The following is a 25,340-nucleotide window of genomic DNA, read 5'->3' on the forward strand; positions in this document are numbered from 1 at the left end:
GAAAGTTCAATTCTGAGCTGTATCAGTCGGAGGGCTGTGAGGATAGAATGAGGAAGATGGAGTCCTGTTTTAAGAATTTGGACCTTTCGGGTGTAACCTCTCAGAATCCTTTTTGAGTGCTCCCTTGAGAATTCAGGAAGTGCAGGAGATGGTAAGGCTGCTCCAGAGTGGTAAAGTGCCTGGACCAAATGGATTTCAATGCGAGTTCTGTAAGGAGTTTATAGACTAATTGGCCGGGCCACTCTTGAATATGTACAATTATTCATTCAGTCAGGGTAGCCTCCCATCCTCTTTGAGAGAAGCAAATATCTGTCTTATCCTTAAGAAAGGGAAAGCCCCAGAAGATTGTACTTTGTAGAGGCCTATATCGTTATTGAATGTGGATTTCAAAACCCTGTTGAAAATGTTAGCATTAAGGCTGAGAGGTTATTGCTGTTTATTGTAAAGAAGAACCAGACGTGGTTTATTAAGGGTTGTAGGTCTACCAATAATATTAGAAGAGTATTAAATATGGTTCAAGTATGTCAGCAAAGAGCGATATCAGGTTTGGTAGTTTCCCTTGACGCAGAGAAAGTGTTTGACTGAATGGAATGGCTGTACCTTTTTTATGTCAGAGAACGGTTTGGTCTTGGAGAGGTTTTTACCAAATGGTGGCTGTGCTGTATAATGACCCGAAAGCACCAGTGCTCACAAATGGCATAAGATGAGATAGTTTTAGTGTCGGCAGAGGCTGTTGTCAAGGGTGTCCTCTTTCACCACTATTATTTACACAGGTGATCAAGCCACTGGCAGAAGCCATTCAGATCCCAGTATAACGGCTCGGAAGTAGGATCAGGCAAGCGTAAAATTATTCTTTATGCGGATTATGTCCTTCTCTTTTTAACTGATCCAATGGCATCTGTGCTCTGCTTAATACAAGTGGTTAGTTTATTTGGTGTGTTTTCAGGGTACAAAGTTAATTTCATGAAATCAGAGGCCATGCCTATGTGGTGTCTTACAAGTATGTCCAGCTTTGAGGATGGAACCTGTTTCCCCTTTTGGTGGTCACAGGGAGGTTTTTTTTTGTGTACTTAGGCATTTTTATTACCCTGGTTTTGATCAGTTATATAAAGCCAATTATGTGCAGTTGTTAGAGAAAATTAGGCAGGGAGGATCTTCCAATATCTTGGTTGGGCAGAATAGTTCTGGACAAAATTAATGTTCTTCCTCACCTATTATATCCCATGAGAATGCTCCCTTTGATGCTGCCAAGGCAAGCGCTGCGCAGGCTTTATAACTGGCTTGGATCTTTTTATTTGGCATCATAGGCGACCTCTTATTAAGCTGGACAAATTGTAGCTTTTACAACAAAGGGGTGGGGGGGGTGGAGTTTAGATTTTCTGAACTTTAGGAATCACTGTACAAGTCCGATTGTCCTAAACAGTGAAAGCTTGGAGGATGATGTGGCAGGGTGAGGGCAATTTACAAAAAAACCTCCCCTTTCAGCCCTATAGTGGGAATGTTGGATTTTAGCCAGGTTTAATGGACTCTGGCTTTAAGCTTCGGGAGACCAGAGGAATCTCCTGTTTGGGAGACCTATTCGATGGGGAGGTCACGACGTCATTCGAACAGATAGGTCAGAAGTTCGGCCTACCTGGGAAGGAGCTCCTTCGATATTACCTAGTTAGAGACTTTGTACAAAAAAAAGACTACATTGATGGTTAATTCTGACAAATTGGACATGGAGAGGAGAGTCAGCAGGCGCCCCCTTGCTTAGCACTCTCTGTCACTTACTAGCTAGGAACGTGTCGAAGGTCATGAAACGACTGTATAAAACCTGGACTCAAGAGTTAGGGGTGGAAGTCTCCAAAGGGTAATGTGTGAGGACATTTTGGAAAATGTTATCAAGATCTCTATTTGTATTAAGTCTCAGGCTATTCATTTGAAGGTACTCCATAAGGCCCACCTGGCACCAGAATGGCTTGCGAAGTTTAAGACAGGAGCGTCCCCAATGTGTCCCAAGTGTAAAACGAAGATTGGTACTCTTACCCACTGTTTATGGACATGCCACATGATCCGCAGGTATTGGGATGATGTAGCGAGTGCTTTGGCATAAGTTTTGAGAACTGAGATTGGATTGAATCTGGTGTCCTTCCTTTTGGTTTTCCAAATCTTCCCTCCCTGGATGTACATGTTTACTATTCTCTCTTTCTGCATGAGGAAGAACATTTTAATGAGCTGGGTAACGGAGAATCCCCCAGGACTCTCGAGCTGGCATAGGACAGTTTTGGAACACATCCCCTTTGACTTCCTTACAAGTAGGATGCACTAGAAAATGGAATTGTTTCACTGAACATGGCGGCCCTTTTTGTATTATATCGATGTAGACATATCGGCTACCTCCAGGGCCTTTGTCTAGCCGTGAGAACTGTGCCTGACAGTTTGGGGGCCCATGGGAGGAAGAATCCCGCTTAAGTACAGGTCTACTCACTGTTGCTCCCAATGTTGGGGAGCTGTGATGAGAGTGCGCTGAGTGTAGTAATTGTAACTTAAGCTACCTTGTTATAACTTGGTATAATTTTATTTTGTCTGTTTATTTTTTTTTCTTCTTTCATATTGGTTATTTATTGAACTGTAGTTTTTACAGAATTTTTAAAATTCTTGTTGTGTTTTGGTAGTTTGTGGAATAGATTAGTTTTTTTTTGTTTTGTTGTTGCTATTATACTGTACAGTGGTCACACTGTTTTGTACAAGTTTTATAATTTTGTAAAAAACCTAAAAAAAAATTTCAAAATAAAAATATTTATAAAAAAATCTATTCATTTATCCTCTCCCAAAAAGGTTCCTCCAAGATCAGTTGTAAATTTCACTTTTTGTTCATTTTCCCAGATGCACTCCAATGTCTGGTGATACATGAATTCAACAGCAAAGGCAGTAACTGTGTAGGTTCACTGCTGTGTCAGTTAGCAGTGTGGGTTTCTTTCTCCCTCTCTCTCCTGCACAGACCATGTGCTGCCTTTGTCTGCTCCTCTCCCTTTTAACAGTGACGTTGTTTTGACTTTTTTTTTCTCCAAAGTTCCAAAACAACGCAACAGCATATAAAACAGTAATTGCTGCTCCTGCAATTCGAAGAAATCACCTCCACCACCTAAAATACATCAAAAAAGGAGCAGCTGTTACAGCCATACATTTTTCTCATCCTCCATCTTGGATTCTCCTATCTCGGTCCAGCTATCAACCTTACCTTCTAGTATAACTTACTTTCCCATCTAACAACCAAAATGCCAGTCATGATGTTTTACATTTGTAAAAACCAGTGTTTTGTACCATATCATCAGTAACTGCACTCCCAGTGAGGAAATAAACAAAGTAGTGCATTCCCTCAGCTGAGCTAGCTACTATATAGTACTTACATTTTGTATTTCTATGGAAACAGGTGTAATATAGCTGTCATCTTCATGACAGAGATGGTGGTTGATCACAGTGTTAGAGAAGACTGGGCTCTGCATCTGCCGCTGTTAATTCATGCACTCTTTTTGGGTAAGGCAAACTGTTTTTAATTTTAATTTAAAATTGTGGAAGTATTCATGTGAGTTTATAGAAGGTACAGAAGATTCATATTTTCCAGTTAGTAAAATTCAGGATTGATCATACAGTAACGGTAACAAATTAGGTGCTACAAGCCTGTATGATATTTTAATGAAAATACTCACCTATTTTGAGACTGCAGTGAAAATAATTTTATTATAGTGTTAATGTATCACAATTATTGTATAGAATTCACCCTACACATGACTAAGATTGCATCAACCATAACAGCACTTCTGAATTTACCAAATGAGAACTGATTCAATTTTCCTCTTGGTTTTATTGGAATACTCAGCTATGTTCACTATTTCTATATGGGTAGGTTTCATCCATGTGTAACACACAAATAAACTGCATTCTGTTGCTGATGACAAAAAAAGTAAGCACACTGTTATAGACTAGGCCACACCCCTCAAAACATTTTTAAGCAGGTAGCCCAGACCGTAACTTTGCTTTTGCTTAGCTAGGTGTATAGTAGATATTCCCGAAGTAAATTAGCTGGGTAAATTGCCAAGTTTTACACAAACAAAATTTACTTTAAAATTACGGAATGAAACACAAAGAACAGAGAACAGAATACTGGATAACTTTTCCTATCCAAATCTGACCTAATGATGCTGTTCCAAAAATACTTGCAACTGTCCCAATACACATATCCCTTTGCACAAATAGTAAAAAATTAAACGAACTAGAGCTTACAGGCTTGAAGTTAGAGAGGGCAGAAGAAGAGAGAGAAGCTTCCAATTTCTCCTCTGACTCTGACTCAAATCACTCCCAAACTGAATTGAACTGCACAGCCAGAGAGCTGGCCACACCCCTTGACTACACCAGTTTTCACTATCTATTAGGGTAAACAACAAGGCCCCAATGAACCATTCGAACTTCAGACACGATGGAGCCTAGCCAGTTACCCCCTCTCTGGAAAACAAAAACTCAGAGGCAAAGTAACCTTGTACCAAACCAGCATTGTGACAGATACCTCAGGAGAAAAGCTTAGATAATTCGAAGATAATATTAGATACAAAAGTTGTATTTTAAACCAAGTTTAAATCATACAATCTGTAAGGAAGTTCTTGCAGAAAGTGTGAGGATGTTGCATTTTGTCTTTAAGGACAGGTGGATTGGGGTCATTGGGGATAAAAGAAACTGTTAAATATTACACCAATACCCAGTTTGCTTGCTGACCATTTTAATGGACACAGTTGACAAGTAGGCTTGTCAGAGACAGCTCAGTGAGTAAAATCTTCTTAAAAAGCTAACTGCCTTAATTTGAACAGGGATTTTGTTTCATCCCATGCAGATTAACTGTGACTAAGTAATCCTGGCAGGTACAAAGAAGTGAGAAAGACCCGACCCGTGAGCTAAATGCTTTTATAGCACAATGTGGACCAGGATGATCAGGAGTGTTTCCTCTAAGTCTAGATTAGAATGGTGCTGGAAAAGCACAGCAGGTCAGGCAGCAATCGAGGAGCAGGAAAATCAACATTTCAGTCCTATATTCCTGATGAAGGGCTTTTGCCCAAAACGTCGATTTTCTTGCTCCTTGGATGCTGCCTGACCTGCTGTGCGTTTCCAGCACCATTCTAATCTAGACTCTGGTTTCTAGCATCTGCAGTCCTTGTTTTTACCTAATGTTTCCTCTAAGCCCAATAAGCCTAAATCTTAACATGCTCCATGATTGGTAGATTTCAGAACCTTCCTGCCATTCAGTGCATCAAAACCATTCTGAAATTCGGTCATGACTGATCCTCTATCTCAACATCATTAGTGTTTTCTCTCCGTAAGCCTCAATATTCTTCACTTATAGAAATCAGTTTTCTTCAGTATATTCAGTGACTTTGCCTCTGCAGTGTTCTGTGATAGACAATTCCATCAATTCACCATCCTCTGAGTGAAGAGCAATGCAAGATTTGTGAAGAGCAATATTGTAGTTTTGAGACCATGACCTCTATTCCGGTCTCCCTAGCCAAGGGAAGCATTAACCCTATATCCAATCTGACCAGTCCTGTCAGAATTGTCAACATTTCATTGAGATCCCTCTCATTCTTCTAAACTCCAGTTAATACAGGCCCAGCTGTTCGAATCTCTCCTCCTATGAAAAACCAAGAAATCAATCAGTGAACCTTTGCTGCACTCATTCTATGACAAGTATGGGTAAAGAGCTGCTGAATTGCACAAAGCACTCCAGGTGTGGTCTTAGCAAAGCCCTGTATAGCTGCAGTGAGATTTGCTTGTTCCTGCCCTCAAGCTCTCTTGCAGTGAAGACCAACAGACGTTTTGGCTTTCTAACTGCCTGCTGCACCTGCATATTTGTGTTCAATGGTGTAAACTCATGTCCCTTTGTACATCAACCTTTCCCAGACTATCACCATTTAAATAATACTCTGCCATTCTGTTTTCCTGCTGAAGTGGACAACAGGCCGCCTACTTGCGGAGCGTTTCAGAGAACACCTCTGGGACACCCGGACCAACCAACCCAACCACCCTGTAGCTCAACATTTCAATTCCCCCTCCCACTCCACCAAGGATATGCAGGTCTTTGGACTCCTCCATCGTCAGACCACAGCGAAACGACGGTTGGAGGAAGAACGCCTCATCTTCCGGCTAGGAACCCTCCAACCACAAGGGATGAACTCGGATTTCACCAGTTTCCTCATTTCCCCTCCCCCCAGCCTGTCTCAGTCAAATCCATCAAATTCAGCACCGCCTCCCTAACCTGCAATCTTCTTCCCGACCTCTCCGCCCCCACCCCAATCTGTCCTATCACCCTCACCTTGACCTTTTTCCACCTATCACATTTCCGACACCCCTCCCCCAAGTCCCTCCTCCCTATCTTTTATCTTAGCCTGCTGGACAAACTTTCCTCATTCCTGAAGAAGGGCTAATGCCCGAAACGTCGATTCTCCTGTTCCCTAGATGCTGCCTGACCTGCTGCGCTTCTCCAGCAACACATTTCCATCTCAACTTCACATTTAGGTCAGCGAGCATCCAAGGAGCAGGAGAATTGACATTTTGGGTATAAGCCCTTCATCAGGGCTTATGCCGGAAACATCAATTTTCCTGCTGTACTTATGCTGCCTGATCTGCTGTGCCTTTCCAGCATCACACACTCAACTCTGACCTCTAGCATCTGCAGTTCTCACTTTCTCCAATTTCACATTTATCCATGTTATACTGCATACTTGCTCACTCACTCAACTTGTCAAAATGTCCCTGAAGCCTCTTTATATCCTCCTCATCACTCACACCCATCTAGGTTTGATTTCCTCAAAATTGATGACGTGTATTGTGAATGGTTGGGGCCCAAGCCTTGGTCCCTGTAGCAATCCATTTTTCACAGCCTTCAACTCCAAAAATTATCAATTTGTTCCTATTCTCTGTTTCCTGTCTGCAAACCAATTCTCAATCCATGCCAGTATATTACCATCAATCTTTGATTTTGCACAAAAATCTCTTAGGTGGGACTTTGTCAAATGCTTTCTGAAAATCCAAATACACCACATTACTTTTTATTCGCTCATGGGATGTGGGCATCGTTGGCTGTGCAAGGACTTATTGCCCATCCCTAGCTCCCCTTGAGAAGGTGGTGGTGAGGTGGCTTCTTCAACCCCAGCTGTCCACTTGGTGTAGATGCACCCACTATGTTGTTATGGAGAGAGTTCCTGATTTTGACCTAGTGACACTGAAGGAATGGCTATATACTTCCAAGTAACAATGATGAGTGGCTTTGAGGGAACTTGCGGTTGTGGTGTTCCCATGTAGCTGCTGCTCTTGGCTTGGTAGAAGTTGTGGTTTTGGAAGTTGTTGTTAAAGGAACCTTGATGCTTGATCTTGTAGAGCTATGGTCTCCAAAATGTAGATTCCAATCAAGTGGTCAATCATAGACTCTCTGACAGTTGGTCTCATCACCTACCCAAATAGATCACATCCACTGGCTGTCCTTGGTCTAACTTGCTCCTGACTTACTCAAAGAATTCTAACACATTTTTCAGGCATGGCTTCCCCTTGACGAAGCCATGCTGACTCTGCCCTATTTCAGCATGGACTTTCAAGTTCTCCACAATCTCATCCTTAATACTGGATTCTAAAATCTTAGCAATGACTGGGATCAGGCCAACCAGTTTATAATTTCCCATCTTTTGCCTCACTCCCTTTTTAAACATGGGTGTTACATTACTGTTTTCCAGTCCTCTGAGACTCTCCCTGATTCCAGTGTTCCTGAAAGATCACCACCAATGCTTCCATAATCTCCTCAGCTATCTTCTTCAGAACTCTGGGGTGTAGTCCATCTGGTGCAGGTGATTCATCTGTATTCAGACCTTTCAGCTTCCCCAAGACTTGATGGTCAGTACACACACCTCTGCCCCTTGATTCTCTTGAGGTTCTGGTATGCTACTGGTGTCTTCTACCACGAAGAGTGATGCAAAATGTCTAATTCAGTTCTTCCATCATTTCTTTTCTCTCTATTACTACTTCTCCAGTCTCATTTTCCAGAGGTCCAATGTCCACTCTTGCCTATCTCTTATGTTTTACATGTCTAAAAAGAAACTATTTCAGTCTTTTATATTGCTAGCTAGCTTACCCTCATATTTAAAATTCATCCCCTCCACCCCGTTGCCATTTTAGTTATCCTCTGCTGATTTTTTTTAAAGCCTTCCCAATCCACTGACTTTCTACTGGGGTTCCCTGCTTTCTATACTTGTTCTTTGCTTTTATCTTATCTCTGACTATCAATTGTTAGTCAAGGCTGCCATGTCCTCTCCTTAATATGTTTCTTCTTCCTTGGGATTAATTTCTGCTGTACCTCTCAAATTACCCCCAGAAACTATTGCTAACACTACTCCACTGTCATCCTTGCTCGGCTCTCCTTCCAAACAACTCTGGCCAGCTCTTTCCTCAGGTCTGTTACCTTTACTCTATTGTAATACTATTACATCTGATTTCAGCTTCTCGCTTTCACCCTACAGTTTGAAAGCGTCATATTATGGTCACTGCTTTCTCAGGGTTCTTTCATCTTAAGCTCCAAAATTAAGTCTGCCTCACTACACATCATCAAATCCAGAATTGCCTGTTCACTAGTGGGCTCTACCACAAACTGCTGCAAAAAAAGATCTCCTAGACATTCCACCAATTCTGTTTCTTAGGATCCACTACCAAGCTGATTTTCTCAGTGAACCTGCATATTTGAAGTTCCTGCATAATTATTATAATAGTGCCTTTCTTACAAACTTTTTTCTAACTTGTGATTTATTTTCCATCCCACATCCTTTCTACTGCTAGGAAGCCTGTAAATAATTCCCTTCAGAGATTTTTTCCCCCTTTGTGGTTCCTTGGAATCTATGCCATCTGACCCTACATCACATTGATTTAATTTCATTTCTTACCTTTGAGGCAATCCTGTCCCCTCTGCCTACCTACCTATCCTTTCAATAGGCTGTGTACACTTGCTTGCAAACACGTCTCTATGATGACCACAAAATCATACCTGCCAGTTGCAATCTGCACTACAAGTTCATTGTTTCTTATACTACATGCGTATACATACAGCACCCTCAGCCCTGCATTGACCACCCCCCTTCTCAAAATTGCCCTTTATCTGCTGTGCGTGAAGTTAGATTCCTGACCCTCTCTGTACTCTCTGTCCTATTACTTGTTCTGGAAACTTCAGTTATCTGTCCTGGGCTCCCCTTCCTCCACTCCTACCAAAACCACCAATTTAACTTTTTCCAGAATTTTGCATGCAACTTGACCCTCCTCCCAACCCCCAACTATTTAATTTAAAGTATTAGTTACGTGATTTTCCAGGATCCTGGTCCCAGCATTATTCAGGTGAAGCCTGTCCCATTGGTAAGCCTCCCTCCTTCCCTTGTACTGGTGCCAATGTCCCATGAGTTTGAATCTTTTTCTTCCGCACCAATTGTTGAGCCACAAATTTTTCTGTTTGTATACAATTTGAAGCTCTTGTCGCCTTTTAGGTTACTTGAAAATTTGCTCTCATACTCCTAATTTTCCCCTTTTAAAAAATCTGATGGTCCTTCTTTGCTGACTTCTAAATTGTTCCAAGTCCTCAGGCTTTCTACTTGAGCTACTTTATGTGACTCCTCTTTAGATCCAATACTGTTCTTAATTTCTTTGATTAACCATGGTTGGGCCACTTTTTCATTGTCTTCTTTTGCCCATAATGAATGTATAATTGCTGCAATGCATTCATTTCTTCTTCAAGTATTAACCAATTCTTGTCCATTGTCATTCTTTTTAATGAGGTTACCCAGTCTATCGCCACTTCTTGACCCTGATACTCTCACATTTCCTTTTCTCTAGATTTAGGTCCCTGATTTTGGTTTGGACAACTACACTTTCTATCCCAATGAAAGAAATCTGTCATGTTATAGGCTTTTTTTCAAAAGGAACCCCCACGTTTTCAAGTCTGAGAGTAAATGATAGGGGCATATTTTCAGTAATTACTCTCAAAAGGCAATACGAATTTGCATTACATTGTTTTTCAAATGTACATCTATTATAAACCTTGTTTATAAACCTAACAACTGGGCGGCACGGTGGCACAGTGGTTAGCACTGCTGCCTCACAGCACCAGAGTCCCAGGTTCAATTCCCGCCTCAGGCGACTGACTGTGTGGAGTTTGCACATTCTCCCCGTGTCTGCGTGGGTTTCCTCCGGGTTCTCCGGTTTCCTCCCACAGTCCAAAGATGTGCAGGTCAGGTGAATTGGCCATGCTAAATTGTCCGTAGTGTTAGGTAAGGGGTAAATGTAGGGTTATGGGTGGGTTGCGCTTCGGCGGGTCGGTGTGGACTTGTTAGGCCGAAGGGCCTGTTTCCACACTGTAAAGTAATCTAATCTAAAAAACTGAGGACCAAAAATAAGTATGTACTCAACGTTCTGAGGAAGAATCACTGGACCTGAAATGTTAACTATGATGTCTCTCCACAGATACTGCCAAATCTGCTGAGCTTTTGCAGCAGTTGTTTTTTGTTTCTGATAAGTATGTACTTCATTTATTTTCCTCATATCTTGTTTTTAAGGTCTTGATCATTATCGTCCAGAAGTGTTTGAACACAGCAAAAGATTACTTTTGCACCTCTTGATAGCCTTATCATGCAATGACAATTTCCAATCTGTGGCTGCCGTTCTTCTGCTTAACAGAGAAGTCAGCGAAAGTAAAACACTCACAGTAAAACCAGCTTACCCACCAGAATATCTCTGTTCAGGTAAAGATAACATTGAAATAAAACAAATCTCCACTAGTTTAATTGCTTGAGGTAATTCTCCAAATAAATATGTTCTTGATTTGCAGAATTAATATCACATATAGAAAAGATCAGACTCAAGACTATAATCCTAAGAATTTGTCATCAGACTTTCAGTTTTGATATATCCACTGATCATTGGTTTCAGTAACCTATGTAATAAAAATAAAATTTTATTCAGTAGATGACACTCAAAAAGAAAACAAAACCTTGTGGTATAGATTGTATGTAATGCTACTGTTTCACAAGTGCGATATGGGTGGAATGCATACTAATTTTGCTTTTTATTCTTGTGAAGAGATCTTAGTTTGCAAGACCAATGTTTATTACTGATCCTAGCTTCCTCTTGAGAAGGTAGCATTTTAATCCATTTCAGGGATGGTTAAAAATAAGCTACACTGATGTGACGCTAGAGGTAGTCTGGGTTATGACGTCAGTATGTTTGCTGTTTGCAAAGCCTCAAATATTTTCAAATTTGATATTTTAAAATTTAGCTTTAATTAAGTTCATTGTCGAAGAATGTGGCGATGGAAATGCATAGTCGGTCAGGCGGCATCTGAGGAGCAGGAGAGTCGACATTTCAGGTGTAAACCCTTCTTCAGGAATCCCGGTGAAGGACTTATGCCTGAATTGTCGATTCTCTTTTTCCTTGGATGCTGCCTGACCAGCTGTGCTTTTCCAGCACCACGCTCTTTGACTCTGATATCCAGAATTTGCAGTCCTTGCTTTCTCCTAGTTAATTAAGTTCATTTCCTGGTAATATATTGAGCAGAGCAAATAGTTGAAATTGTTTTCATTATTTAATGTGTTATCTTTTGGATAATGGTTCCAAGATGGATTAAAAGGGCAGTTTGCAACCTTGGAATAAATAGGAATACTGTTTGTGTTCAGATTTACAGTGCAAAATTCATGTGTTTTGTGTTATGACTTTTACAGTAATGTTCCTGTTTACTTAAATCAGGTGGTTTTGACTTCTTAAGAGAGTATCAGTCCTCTCCAGTTCCAGATTCAGGTTTAAGCTCAAGTTCCACATCTTCCAGTCTCAGCCTTGCTGGTAGTAGTGGGAACCTTCCTCAAATCTCACAGGAGATGGAAGAGATTGAAGCTGCAGCTGAAATAGATGAGAAGGCTCACAAGCTAATTGAGTTTTTAGCAAACAGGTAATATAATGAGTTTTTCCATCCATATCTTTAATGCATTTTATGTTCTCTGTGGGAAACATCTTGATTTAATGTAAAGTATAAGAAAGGCAATTAGGACTTTTGTGTTGGAAAAGTATTCCAGTAAAATATTTGGGTTGTACTAATTGTCACAAAGAATCTCAGAATTGTGGTGGTATAGAAGGAGTCCATTTGACCATCATACCTGCACTGTCTCTATGAATGAGCATTATGATTCAGTGCCATTTTCCTGCTGTTTCTCTGAAATCCTGAATATTGTATCTATTTAAATAATAATTGAATACCCTATCTATGTATCAAGTTCTCTTTTGATTTTGAAGAATTGTCAAATCTCCTCTTGGCCTTCTGTCCAAGGAAAACAGTCCCAACCTCTCCAATCTGTCTTCATAACTGAAGCTTCTCATCCTTGGGTAAACCATTCTCAAAACTTCTTCTGCATTCTATCCAATGTAATCACATTCTTCCAAAATGGTGGTGTCCAGACTGTATTCAGTACTCCAGCTAAGGTCTAACCAGTGTCTCATGCAAAATCAGCTTAACCTCCTTGTTTCCATATTCTATGCTTTTATTAATAAAGCCTACCATAGTGTATGCTTTATTAACTATGCTGTCCACCTTTAGTGATATACACCTTGGTCTGCTCCTGTCCACCTTTAAGGGTAGTGCCCCTTATTTAAACTGTATCACCATGTTCTTTCTGCTGAAATGTATCATCTCAAACCTTCTTTGCATAGGAATAGGAATAGGCCAAAGAGCTCCATCAGTCCATAACATCATGGCTGATCTGATATAGCTTTAACTCTACTAACCTGCTTGTTTCCATAGCCCCTGTTACTTTAACCAAGTTACCCTGGTCTTTACAAATTGACTTATTGATTGCCAAATTTATGTGTTTGAATCTAGATTCTGTAGGTAGAACTGGATCTGCAAGTTTGTCACTAGCCTATAAGAACCAGATTTAGCAGCATTAATGTCAGAATTTATTTGATGCTGGGCTCCTGCAATCTAATTTAAAAGAAGCCTATAGAAGAGCCCCACAATTACATTAAGGTATATAAATAATTGAACAGTGCCATCTACAGCTTGATTAAATTGCTTTTTAGAATCTCAGCCAAAAGAAAATATTCTCACTAAAACAGATATTTAAATCCTATGTTTGAAATTGTATAATTTTTTGGTGAAAGTTGTATTATTTTCTTAATCTAGTGTTTCATAATTAAATCTGAATAATAATGAGAAACAATGACTTGGGAGGAATAATTTGAATTTCAAGGACAGATGCGCCTTTTCAGAGTTAAGTTCTACTGGGGATTTTCAGCATAAACCCCACAAATGCGACCTTCAGAGCAGCACTACAAGAGACTGGGATGTATTTAAAGGAACAGAACTACTCCAAAAGTAGCAAGGATTGCTTTTTTTGTACATCATTTTAAGGGAATTGATTATGACTTGGAGCAGAATTGCTCTTGTCGTTTTAGTTACAGAGGTATCAGACCACATGGACAAAAAGCTAAAAGATAAAAAAACCAATAATTTCTTTGCTCTCAAAGTCATTAAAATTTAATGTTGCTAATAAACTCCTTGAGGAAATTGGTTACATAAAAGTTTAGACACTAGCCTGTCAATATTAAGGGGTGACGATCTAAGACTGAGATGAGCAGGAATTTCTTCTCTCAGAGGGTTGAGGGCTTTTGGAACTCCTTGCCAGAGAGAGAGAGAGAGAGAGAGAATGCTTTGGGGGCAGAGTCCTTGAGTATATTTAAGGCTGAGATAGATTCTTGACCAGTAGGAGGATAAAGGATTACTGGGAAAGGGCAGAAAAGTAGGTGTGAGAAATATCAGATCAGCCATGATCCTATTGAATGGTGAAGCAGGCTCAAGGGGCCAATCAGCCTGTTCCTTATGGTATCCCTGAAGTCAAAATCTATGACTATGCATTTTAAAAATCAAGATGGTCAGTTTTTACAAGTACTGATAACTGAAAGTACATCTCAGTGTTGTCCTTATGCTATAAATGAAGTCAATGAACGCTACAGTTTTTGAATTTCTAAATGTACTTTTCATCAGTATATCTATGAATGGAATGATTACATAGTCCTTAATGCAAATCACAGTATTCCAAGATGTGAACTATATTTTTTTAAGTAGGTTCAGTTGCTGAATAATGTTATTTTCTACAGGCCATTTGGACCTCTTTGGTGCCATGAAGATATTACTCCAAAGAATAACAATTCAAAAAGTGCCGAAGAATTAACCAACTTCCTCCGTCACGTTGTGTTTGTATTCAAAGATATAAAATCAGGTATTTTACTTTGCAGAAACTATACATTTCTGGAATTAACAATGTAAAATTAATGTAAAGTCAATTGTTATGCATTTTCATGTTTATTATAGAATCATTCTGCAGAAAAGGAGACCATTCTAGCCATTTTACCTGGACCAGCTCTTTTGAAAGAACTATTAATCACACACTCTGTTCATTTCTCATATGCATGGGAATATTTCCTCTTGAAGTAGCTATTCAGTTTCCTTTTAAAATTTATTATTGAATCTGCTGCCATCATCTTCTTTGACAGTCCAACCCAGAGGAGAGTGCAGTGCCCATGTGTCGATTCATATTATACATGCACAAAAATATCAGTTGAAAATTATGGGATACTTTGTCCGTCTGTTATTTGTTAATCTCAAAACAGGGACTGGTCACCTAGTTACCCTAATAATACTGTAAGTCAAGTCTTATATGTTTTTCCTTTCTGCCATTTTGACATGATTTTTTTTGTGATAAGCAGGAGGCTAGAAGAACACAGCAAGCCAAGCCGCATCAGGAGGTGGAGAGCTGCTTGGCTTGCTGTGTTGTTCCAGTCACCTGCCTGTTTACTTTGGATTCTAGCATCTGCAGTTTTTTTTTGTCTCTAACCATGAATCTTTTGGATCAGAGAACTGACTTAAATACTCCTGATGCAATTGTCTAGTTCACATTCAACCCTGAATTCTTCGACTTCCAATAATCATTCTGTTTAAAGTATTATTGTTTTTAAGTCTCCTCTTCCTCAGGCTTTCACCTCACTATCTAAAAATCCTTCTAAATTCCTGAGAAATCCTCGTTATGGTTTAACCTGAGTGATTAGTTTTAAACAGAAAACTGACTGAAAATGCAGGTAACAGTCATACTGCTAAGGTTAGGGCAAATTGTTTTCTTTCCTTGCCTCCTCAGCTCCACACATTAAAATCAAGGCTTTCCTTTTAATAATGAGAAATTAGTGGATTTTTTTCTACATTATTTGATTTAAATAATAATGTCAGTTGTTGATTACAGTTTTCTGTATTAACATTCTGTTTTATAGTAGTTAAAAAGGCAATACCATTTTAGCCCCAGCTAGAGTATTTTATCCAGTTCTGGGCATCATACTTTAGGACAAATATGAAGATATTAAAGAGAAAGCTAATTAAGACAAAATTAGCTGAATGGCTTCCTTTGCACTGTAAAAATTCTGTTAAAAATACATTTCCATTTTTCGTAGGCTGCTGTATGGAACAGCGATTGAGTGAAGTTGCTCTACAAACAGCACTTTCTAGCTCTTCAAGGCATTATGCAGGTCGCTCATTCCAAATCTTCAGAGCTTTGAAGCAACCTTTGTCTGCACATGCTTTATCTGACCTCCTGTCGAGACTTGTAGAAGTTATAGGAGAACATGGTGATGAGGTTCAGGTACACTTTCCATATTTGATCAAATTGTCTGCAGCTGAGAACATGGTACATCATTGAAACCCCAATTATATCTCACCAATTTTTTTAAGCGTTTAACAGACATAGTGTAATTTCATTACATTTTAGTGAATTTTAATTGATTGCATTCTTCGATCACTGTACACCCTTTAGAGACTGTAAAATTACTGCCAGCAACTTCTATATTTCTCCATTTAACAGCACATGTACAAACTCCAGAAGTTGCTCTCGGTTTCAGAGAGTAATGACTGAAAGTTTGGCAGTCCTGCTGCTGTTTCTAACGTTGGCCCATATTCTTTTTCATTTCTTCCATTACATGTAGTTTATATGAATATTTAAATACCTATTCAAAAACCAAAACCGATACCTTCCTTTGAAAAAAAATCTCATAAGGAATTTATAGAAGAACAGACTTGATGGATCAAATGTTTTACAAACAGCCAACTAGACAGTGAAGCAACAGAACTGTCTTTGCACACTTAATAGATTAAATTTATTGAAATATTATTATAACATGCAACTCTAACTAGTGCCCACATTTTAGCCACAATAGTCGGCTTCTACATATATGAACAAGGGCAAGTCTTGCAAATAGTAACCACCTACAAATAGTTATCCCCAAATGATATACAATTAACAACTTGCTTATTTCATTCCTTATGATCCTATTCATGAAATTAACAAGTCTTCTGTATAAGGAAGAACTCATATTTTCATGTTCAGTCTGCTCAATGACAAAATCTTATTAATCATTACTGTGTTTATAAAATCAAATAATAGTATTAATTATGTTTGGATCAAGACTAAAATCTGTATTTTCATCCACGAATCAAGTGATCAGGCTTGGGAAAATTCCAAGGTCCGTGAGCCAGACTTTTAAAAATGGTTATCCATGGCTCAAAATGGTATAAAAATCTATTTCCTACATTTATATTACTTGAATTTCATAATGCTTTATAATAACAAACATTTCATTCACATTCTATTATAAGAACAAGCATTGAAATTTACTTATAATCCCACTTCCAGAGTCCATAATGACTTGGAGCTGTCAATAAAAGCACAAAATGCCACCCTACTGTGGTAATGAGTGCTAGTGAAATCAGTCAAACAGCGCTAGACATCAACAGAAGCCTGAAGGCATATGTCAACAGGTGGAGTGAAATAGCAGGCAATACTTTTTTTTCCTCAATACTCAAGACATTTTCTTCAGAGATTTAAAGGACAAGATGTCTAAATGCCTTGAATGTTTTGACACCCTTTGACATTTGTTTTTGACAGCTCCTCTTGACCAATCCTGTTTGACAGATCATCTTGACTGTTGCTTGTGACAGTTTGTCAGTTAATTTTGATTAGTCTGTTGATAGTTCTGAGGAGGTTAACAGTTGATGAGTTTATGCACTTTTCAGACAGATTTATGCCTGAAAATCTGACATTTGCAGATCTTGTCAATCTTATTAATCATTCCTGTGTTTATAAAATCAAATAATGCTATTAATTATGTTTGGATCAGGACTAAAAACTGTATTTTCATCCACGAATCAAGTGATCAAGCTTGGGAAAATTCCAAGGTCTGTGAGCCAGACTTTTAAAAATGGCTGTTCATCCTCAAAATGGCATAAAAATCTATTTCCTACATTTATGTTATTTGAATTTCATAATGCTTTATAATAACAAAAGGCCTAAGACTTCAAAGACAAAAATTTAAATTTTGTTTAGAATTCTTCAGTATAATAAACCTAGGTATCATGAAATGGAATGCGGTTCCTTATTCAAGTCAATTTTTAAAAATCCCATTTTATATTAACTACAAGACCCCAAAATGTAGGAGCCAAAATAGGTAATTTGACCAGTCGGGTCTGATCAAAGCTAAAGTGAGCTTATTGCTGATCTGATAATCCTCAACCCACTTTCCTGCCATTGCTCTATTTCATTGGTCTCCTTACTGATTTAAAACATATCTTGGCCGTGGATATGCATAATAAACCAGTCTTGACCGCTTTCTGCAATAAAGAATTCCACAGATTCATTACCCTTTCAGAGAAGAAATTCCTCCTCATCTCTATCTTAAGTGGGCAATCTTTTGATCTGAGATTATACTTTCCAGTCCTAGACTCATCAACAATATGAAACAACCTGTCAGGCTGCTAAGAGTCTTATATCTTTCAATAAAGTCACATCACTTTCTTTGAAATTCCATAGAAAACAGCCCCAACCTACTCAACCGAGTCCACATTGCCAGCCCAGTTGGAGTGGTGTGGTGGCCCTACTAAAAAGTAACAAAATCCCATCCCAAATTTACTAATGGGATCAACAACACTTACCTTGACAGAGTTCTGTTAAGTTTAAGTGGCACCATTTTACTCCAGGGCTGACAAGGCCCAAGAAAAGCAGATGAACCCTGTATCTCCCAAAATGGCCATTGGGTCATCTTTAGATGTAATCAATCCCTATTGGGAACAATTTCCTGATGAACTAATAAAATAAATTTTTCTTAGTAATATAATTTTGAAACATTCCAATTAATTTACAAGTGTAATTATTTTAAAAGAAATTCATTGGAATCTGCCAAGGTATACTTTTGCAAAAGTTCAACTTACAAAACTCTAATTTTCAAAATTATTATGACTTATGCCAGGGTTATGTAATGGAAGCACTCTTGACACTGGAATCAGGCATTGACAATTTGGCAGATTGTTTGAAGAACAGTGATCTTTTAGCTGTTCTATCCAGGTAAGATTGTTTTCTCCTTGCAACATCACCTTTGATGTTTTGAATATATTGAATGTTATTTCAAGATTTATTTTCCTCCAAAGCTAAAAGAAGCAGGACTTCAGTTTAATGCTTTACTTAACACTGCTTTGATCTAGAAGTGACTTCATGTTGAATTTTTTACACAACCAATTTAATATATTCAGAGATATGCGGAGAAGATCCAAATCCATTTTGTATCTAATTCTGGGATCACTAGAACAGATAGAAGAATAGGAAGTGCCTCATTAGTGTTGCTGGCATCGCTGTTTTGGAAAATTAAGAGGGGCGTCGTCTCTTAAAAGCAAGTAATTTCATATATAGGAATAGAAATGTGGAAAGCTGTTCTAATGGCTTTACAAATCAACATAATTTTAAGCATTTTGAAATGTGGGAAATGTAAAGTACCTTTGTAAAGACGGTTTCAATCAAAATATTAGTTATCAAAGAACATTTTAGATTATTAAAGTTTATGGCTGGTAATAAATTGGCATAGGCAGGCGCCAAAGAGCAGGTCATTATATGCAGTTTTGTCTAGAACCAGTAAGCTGGATGGGAAGATCTAAAGCAGAGATAGAGGGTAAGGGATCATTATTGCTAATTTATCTGGAAGAAAAATCTCTCATTTTATCTTCCAACTTTCACAGTGACAAAATTATCTAACATATTAAGTAAACTGATTCTGCAGTTGTCAATTTATTTGTTAAACTTGTGTCCTCCTAACAGTTTAAGCCAATGGTGCAGTGGAAATTAGCCTAAGTTAGCAAAGCCATGCATGGTTTTCCCATCTCTGGAGGTGGCAAGAAGTATAAATAATTAGTTGAGTCTGTCCTGGAGAGAAACTAAACCCCTTCTCACCACCTCAGCAATTAAATGCTTGGGCAAGAAAGCCCATTAGTGACTTTCCCAAATCACCAGCAACTCAAGCTTTTAAGTCGTTGGTTATAGGCTACTTAAGATGACAATCATCCACTGGACAAGCAAGTGAGAAAGGTGGCTAGTTTACCCACTGGAAACTGGAGTAATGTACCTGCCTTGGTGGGATGTGACCTCCAATAACCCAATTTGGGGGCAATTTGATGCATAGGTGAGGTCAAGGAAGTGACCTCTGAAAGCCACCATCCTGCCCTTGCCTCCAGTCCACCTCCCCCCTCAACCACATCCCACACAAAGAAGGCAAAAAAATACTTACCTTCTTGCCACTGGACCCCCCCTCCCCCCCCCCCACCCCCCACCAAGGAATAGGACTGGTCCTCGGATGCTGCCTGAACTGCTGTGCTCTTCCAGCACCACTAATCCAGAATCTGGTTTCCAGCATCTGCAGTCATTGTTTTTACCTAAGGAATAGGACTTGACCAGCTAACTTTAGGCCCAGGTGTTGGCCTCCGATTGTTCGGCACTTTACCAATGTCGAGGCCTGTGATGGGGAGAATTATCTTTCTAAGCTCTTAATGAGCTGGTTAGTGGGGAATCCAGAGAGCCACCAATCACTTCCTTTAATAAAAAAAACAGAAAATCTCTCCTGTTTTTCTTGTTGCAACAAACTGTGTCCATTTTGCCTAGTATGGAAAGTGGAGAACCTGAACATGGATAACAGACGCAGATCAACTTCCTGGAGGTGGTACATAGCAGCAGCCCTGCCTACCAATGTTGTAGCTCTATTGGAACAGCTTGGCTATTAGCCCAGCTAGTTCTGGAGCACATGTGGTGGATATTATTTTAAGAATGGTGTCAAAGCCCATAGCCTTTCAGTATTCAATGCCTTCAGAAGTTGCTTGATATTTCATTTGAAGGAATTGAATTGGTTGAAGACTGTCTTTGGACTTCAGAAAGAATTCACAGTGCATCATTCACATGGCATTTCTGGCTGAAGATGGATGCAGATACATCATTCTTGTCATTTGCACTCATGTGCGAGGTTCCCCTCATATCTCCCAGATTATGCCTTGTTGTCAACATAATCTATCTTAAAGTTGCAGAAATATGTAGGACTGGATTTTAGGTATCCCGAATGAGCTTGTTTTTTATTGGGGGAGGGCAGTAGGTAAAATGGATCAGGGGCCAACCCATCACCTCCCAACAAACTCAAGCTGAAATCAGCAGCCTGCTTTCCATATTTAAATACATAATTTTGTCTCAAATAAAAATACCGTAAAGCCATAATATGACTGCTATTGACAGAGTGCTGGGAGTGGACAGGGTAGTTTCAAAGGGTATATCTGGATTGTTCAGCAGGTACCAAGGGCTCCAATGTGACCCCTGACCCTTTGTTCAAATCACAAATAAGCGTAACTGGAAGGTTTTGAAAAGAGCTTCCCCGGTCAAAGGTCAGTTTTTCCACTCACTGACCACCCAACTGACAAGCTTGTGCCGCCCCCCAATCTAGTCACTCACTGGTGAACCTAACAAAAGCAAATGTGAGCGAGAAACAGTCAGTCAGTTATTGGAGGAGCAGCACAATGTGAGCAAATGAACTCAGTCCAACACCTAGAGGCAAAGTAGTGAGACTACCAGATAGGAACACAGAGGGTTTTGGAGAGAGATTGGCTTGGGAGGAGGGGAATGAGAGTTGGTCATTGAAGGTGGTGTGGAGGACAGTCAAGAAACCTTCAGGTTTCCTGGCTGGGTAGGACAGTGAATGGCTGGGAAAGTCAGGTGTACCATTGGAGTCTGGTAGGTGGTTACATCAAGTGTGTGACTTGGGAGAAAGGGGTGTGACTTGTGTGACTGACGGAAGATGAACATAAAACCTAGAGGCTGGAGAAGGCAATTCAAGCCTGCTCCACCCTTTGATATGATCATTGCTGGTCACATTTCAGTTTCAACTTGACTTTCCTGCCACTCTCCGTAACCCTTCAATGATTACTGATTAAACATCTATCTATCTATCTTCAACTTAACGTCTGGGATAGTGAATTCCACAATTTATCCTTTGAGATATTTATCCTTTAATTTATCCTTTAATTTCTCATCATTTGTTTTAAATTGGTCACTCCTTCTCCTAAAACTATAACCACTTGTTCTAGATTGCCCCACATGAGGAAACATCCTTTCAGTATCTATTTTAACAATCCCCTTTAGCATTTTGCGTATCTCAATTAGATCTTCTCTAAGAAAATAGGTAAATTGGAAAATATTGGAATGTTTGGCATCAAGGATAAACTTGTTGCCTTCCTGCCACCACAAATTAAGTTATAATGGGAATGCTCAAGTTTGACTTGTTACTATTACTAATGAATTTACTTCAACTGATCTTAGATCATTTTGATTAGCTCCATTATATGAACCCACCAGCTGCCTGATTCCTAGAAGTTCTGACAGGTTTCCTTACTTCAGGAGGTCACAGGTTTCTATCCTAGATGACTGTGATCATGGGCCAAAATGGGACAATCCAATTGAGACCTATAAATGATTAATAATTGAGTACTTAAGGGCATTGTGCTGCAAACACTTCAGCTCCAGGCAGGACAAGAAAACATCAGCCTGCATAACTAGTTAACCAGTATAGTCAGGCTCTCAGTTTGTTGTGGGAAAAGAGGAATCCTTCAACCTACAGCAATTTGTGCAAGACTGCAGACTCTATCTAGGCTAGATGGATGGCATCTGAGAGATACCCATATGCCCTCATTTCTAAGCAGCCTGTTCCCTATCTCCCATAGAAAGGACCTTCAAACAGTCATCCCCCAGGAGTAATCTTCCATCTGGGAATCCAAGGGTGTGATGCCTGGCAGCAGCTATGCTCTGTTGTAGAGCTGCTGAGTTTTGGAGCTTTTAGCTTTAGATTGACCAACAGATCTTAATTCCAGAAAGTCCACCAGCTGCCTGATTCCTAGAAGTTCTGACAGGTTTCCTTACTTCAGGAGGTCACAGGTTTCTGTTCTAGATGACTGTAATCATGGGCCGAAATGAGACAATCCTGTCAATGATCAGCTTAATCCATCCAAATTTACCTAATTTACTTTAAAATTAGATATATTACAAATATTTATCCGCTTTCTTTAAATTCAAAAACTCAACAGGCTGATGGACCTCCTGGTAATCTGTACTTTGAAACCAAAATTAGTCCTGATGGTGCTATTTTCAATAATCTCTTAGTGGGCCTCTTCTGCATTGTGGGGGAAAAAATATTGTAATCTCTTCCTTTACTGTCTTGTAGAACATTTTAAATTGATGACCTTGATTAACTAACTTATTGTCCAGTGAAAATAGTTTTCAATAGTAATAGTAACTTTACTTCAACTGATCTTAGATCATTTTGAATAGCTCCATTATATCAGCTCTTGGCCTTCCTTTCTGTCTTTCCCCTCATAAATAAAGCCTTTCAGTACTAGGAACATTTTTGGGACTTTCCTTTCTAAGTTCCTTCCTGGAATAACGTACCTGAAATTTGATGCAAGTTCTTGTAGAACTTGAATCGTAAGTAATAAGTTTAAGTATTAATACTCCTAAAAGTTCCATTATGAAGAAATATAATTAACCCTAACTTTTAAACTCACAATTTTGAAAAATAGAGCTGCTGTAATAGTGAATACTCATGATAGAATTAAGGAAAAGCTAGTGAGGTTACAGAACAAAATAGTATTATGGAGCTAAATTAATTTCTGTGGAGATGCAGACTAGAGAAGCGAAAATAAACTTATCCGCTTCAGCCATTATTCTTTAAAAGGGAGGTCCCGACAATGCAATTCATCTTTTTAATTTTTACAAGTTAAAATAAAAAGCAGAATTACTTACAGTTTATGAAGTAATGCAAATGTAAAAAATGAACATTTGTTGCAGTCAGAATTGCTTAAGGCACCTGGAATCATTCTGTCTGAATTATGCTGTGTTAATTTCATATTTTGCTTTTAATCAGATCATCCTCTCCTGATTTCATGATGAATACCAAACTAGCATCAAGTTGTAAGAGCACTGGGCAGCTAAATCTAACATCAGGCATATTGAACAGTGGTGGAATTACTACCGAACGCAGCAGACATCAGCGAAGCTTTTCTGTGCCAAAAAAGTTTGGTGTTTCAGACAGATCTTCTGATCCTCCACGTAGTGCTACTTTGGACCGCATCCAGGCAAATGGTCAAGCCATTGTGTCAAAAACCCGAAGCTCATCCTCTCTTAAGGACAGCATAATTGATCCAACTAATATTAATAATCCCATGAATCTTTTGGCCACTGTTTTCTGGTCTGCTGTAGCACTGATGGAGTCAGACTTTGAATTTGAATACCAAATGGCACAGCGGTTGTTAACTAAACTTCTGGTTCATCTTCCTTTGGATAAGACTGAAACTAGGGAGAAACTTGAAAAACTACAAGGGCAGCTGAAATGGACAAACTTCTCAGGATTACAGCAGCTACTGCTAAAAGGATTTACATCCATATCCACTACAGACCTAACTCTACAACTCTTCAGCCAACTGACTCCTGTCTCTCGAATCTCCGTGATCGATTTAACACAAGCGATAGGTAAATACGTGGAATAATTGTAATCGTGAAATGGCACTATAGAACTAGTTGAAAATGGTTTTAGCTTTTTATATTGTAATAACGTTTATTTGCTGCATGATTTTAATTTTTGCTGATTTTTTACAGGAAAATTCTTGGTCATGTTTAAATAAGGCTAAGCAACAATAAAGGGCAATTTTTCATCTGTTGGTGATTTTCTATTAAATAACTGACATGCGATACTGGGTTTAATGTTTTGCGCAATGGAGAAGCTAGTTCTGATTTTCTTAGCAATAATTATTTTCTTCCAATAATTTCACTGTTAACTGGGTAAGAGAAAATCTAATTAACTGTCTCCACAGTGTATTTTACAAATAATTGGATGATATTCATATTTGGAGGGCCATGGATACAAATCAGATTAAGGACAATACTAAACAGCAAGTTAGCAAGAAAATTGCAACTGATCAGGTTAGCCATAATATTTTACAGAAGAAAGCTTGAAACAAAAAGAGGATTTGAACATAGAAACAAAATAACTTGATGTAAGAAAGTAGTATCTGAATGTTTAGAAGTTTTTCTAAAACTGTCCAACAGAGAGGTATATCAAGTTTCACATGCTGGTGGAAAACACTTCTAAACCTCTTTCAAAGTTCAAATTAAACTTTAGCAGGGGTGCAAAGTGGGCAGAATTGGATAACCTTTCTATTATACATCCAGTCTGATTTCCTGTTCCGTTACGAGTTAATGGAAAGGAAACTGGGTGATTTGTTTCATTACATGACTTTGTACTTAAATTTCCCCCATATATATATATCTTGTAAATGAAATTCAAGTGAAATGAAATATAATGCCCCTTATAAAAGTATAATTATTATTCTCCTAGATTGCTTTCAACAGTTCCAAGGAATGAGTAGCTAATTCCTGGAGATTCCAGGACAATCCTATAGGATTGGTAACCATAGGTGTGTAACTGACTGCAAATCTGGCATCACCCATTTTTACCCCACAATTTTACTTCCTGTGAAATTGTGATGATAAGCTAACAATGTCGCCAGCGACTTTCAGCTTACATGTTTATACTGTGAAAGTAAGAGAAAATGAGGACTGCAGATGCTGGAGATCAGAGCTGAAAATGTGTTGCTAGAAAAGCACAGCAGGTCAGGCAGCATCCAAGGAACAGGAGAATCGACGTTTCGGGCATAAGCCTGAAGAAGGGCTTATTCCTGAAGAAGGGCTTATGCCCGAAACGTCGATTCTCCTATACTGTGAAAGTAGCCAAGGTCTTAAAGAATCACTTCTGTTTTCACAAATAAACAAATAAACTGGGTGCAGTAGGAAATCATGACAGTCATGATAATTAGAGAAAATTAATATATTTCTGAAATAAATTACTTAGCATTTTAGAGA

General features: G+C 38.9%; 1 protein-coding gene across 7 annotated transcripts in view; it reads left to right on the plus strand.

The window, feature by feature from the left end:
* LOC122551062 (protein furry homolog) overlaps positions 1-25,340 on the plus strand; it is a 350,939-nt gene that overhangs the window by 242,965 nt on the left and 82,634 nt on the right. For all 7 annotated transcript variants that reach the window (XM_087988218.1, XM_087988219.1, XM_087988222.1 and 4 more), the window contains 7 exons: positions 3,416-3,519; positions 10,608-10,793; positions 11,794-11,992; positions 14,194-14,315; positions 15,535-15,722; positions 18,379-18,473; positions 23,347-23,951. In XM_087988218.1, coding sequence (XP_087844344.1) covers positions 3,416-3,519; positions 10,608-10,793; positions 11,794-11,992; positions 14,194-14,315; positions 15,535-15,722; positions 18,379-18,473; positions 23,347-23,951 — 1,499 coding nt within the window. The remainder of the gene's footprint in view (positions 1-3,415; positions 3,520-10,607; positions 10,794-11,793; positions 11,993-14,193; positions 14,316-15,534; positions 15,723-18,378; positions 18,474-23,346; positions 23,952-25,340) is intronic.

Source organism: Chiloscyllium plagiosum, unplaced genomic scaffold, assembly GCF_037043375.1.
Source record: "Chiloscyllium plagiosum isolate Xiang-an unplaced genomic scaffold, Cpla_swu_hap1 HiC_scaffold_6, whole genome shotgun sequence".
NCBI classification, from domain to species: Eukaryota; Metazoa; Chordata; class Chondrichthyes; order Orectolobiformes; family Hemiscylliidae; genus Chiloscyllium; species Chiloscyllium plagiosum.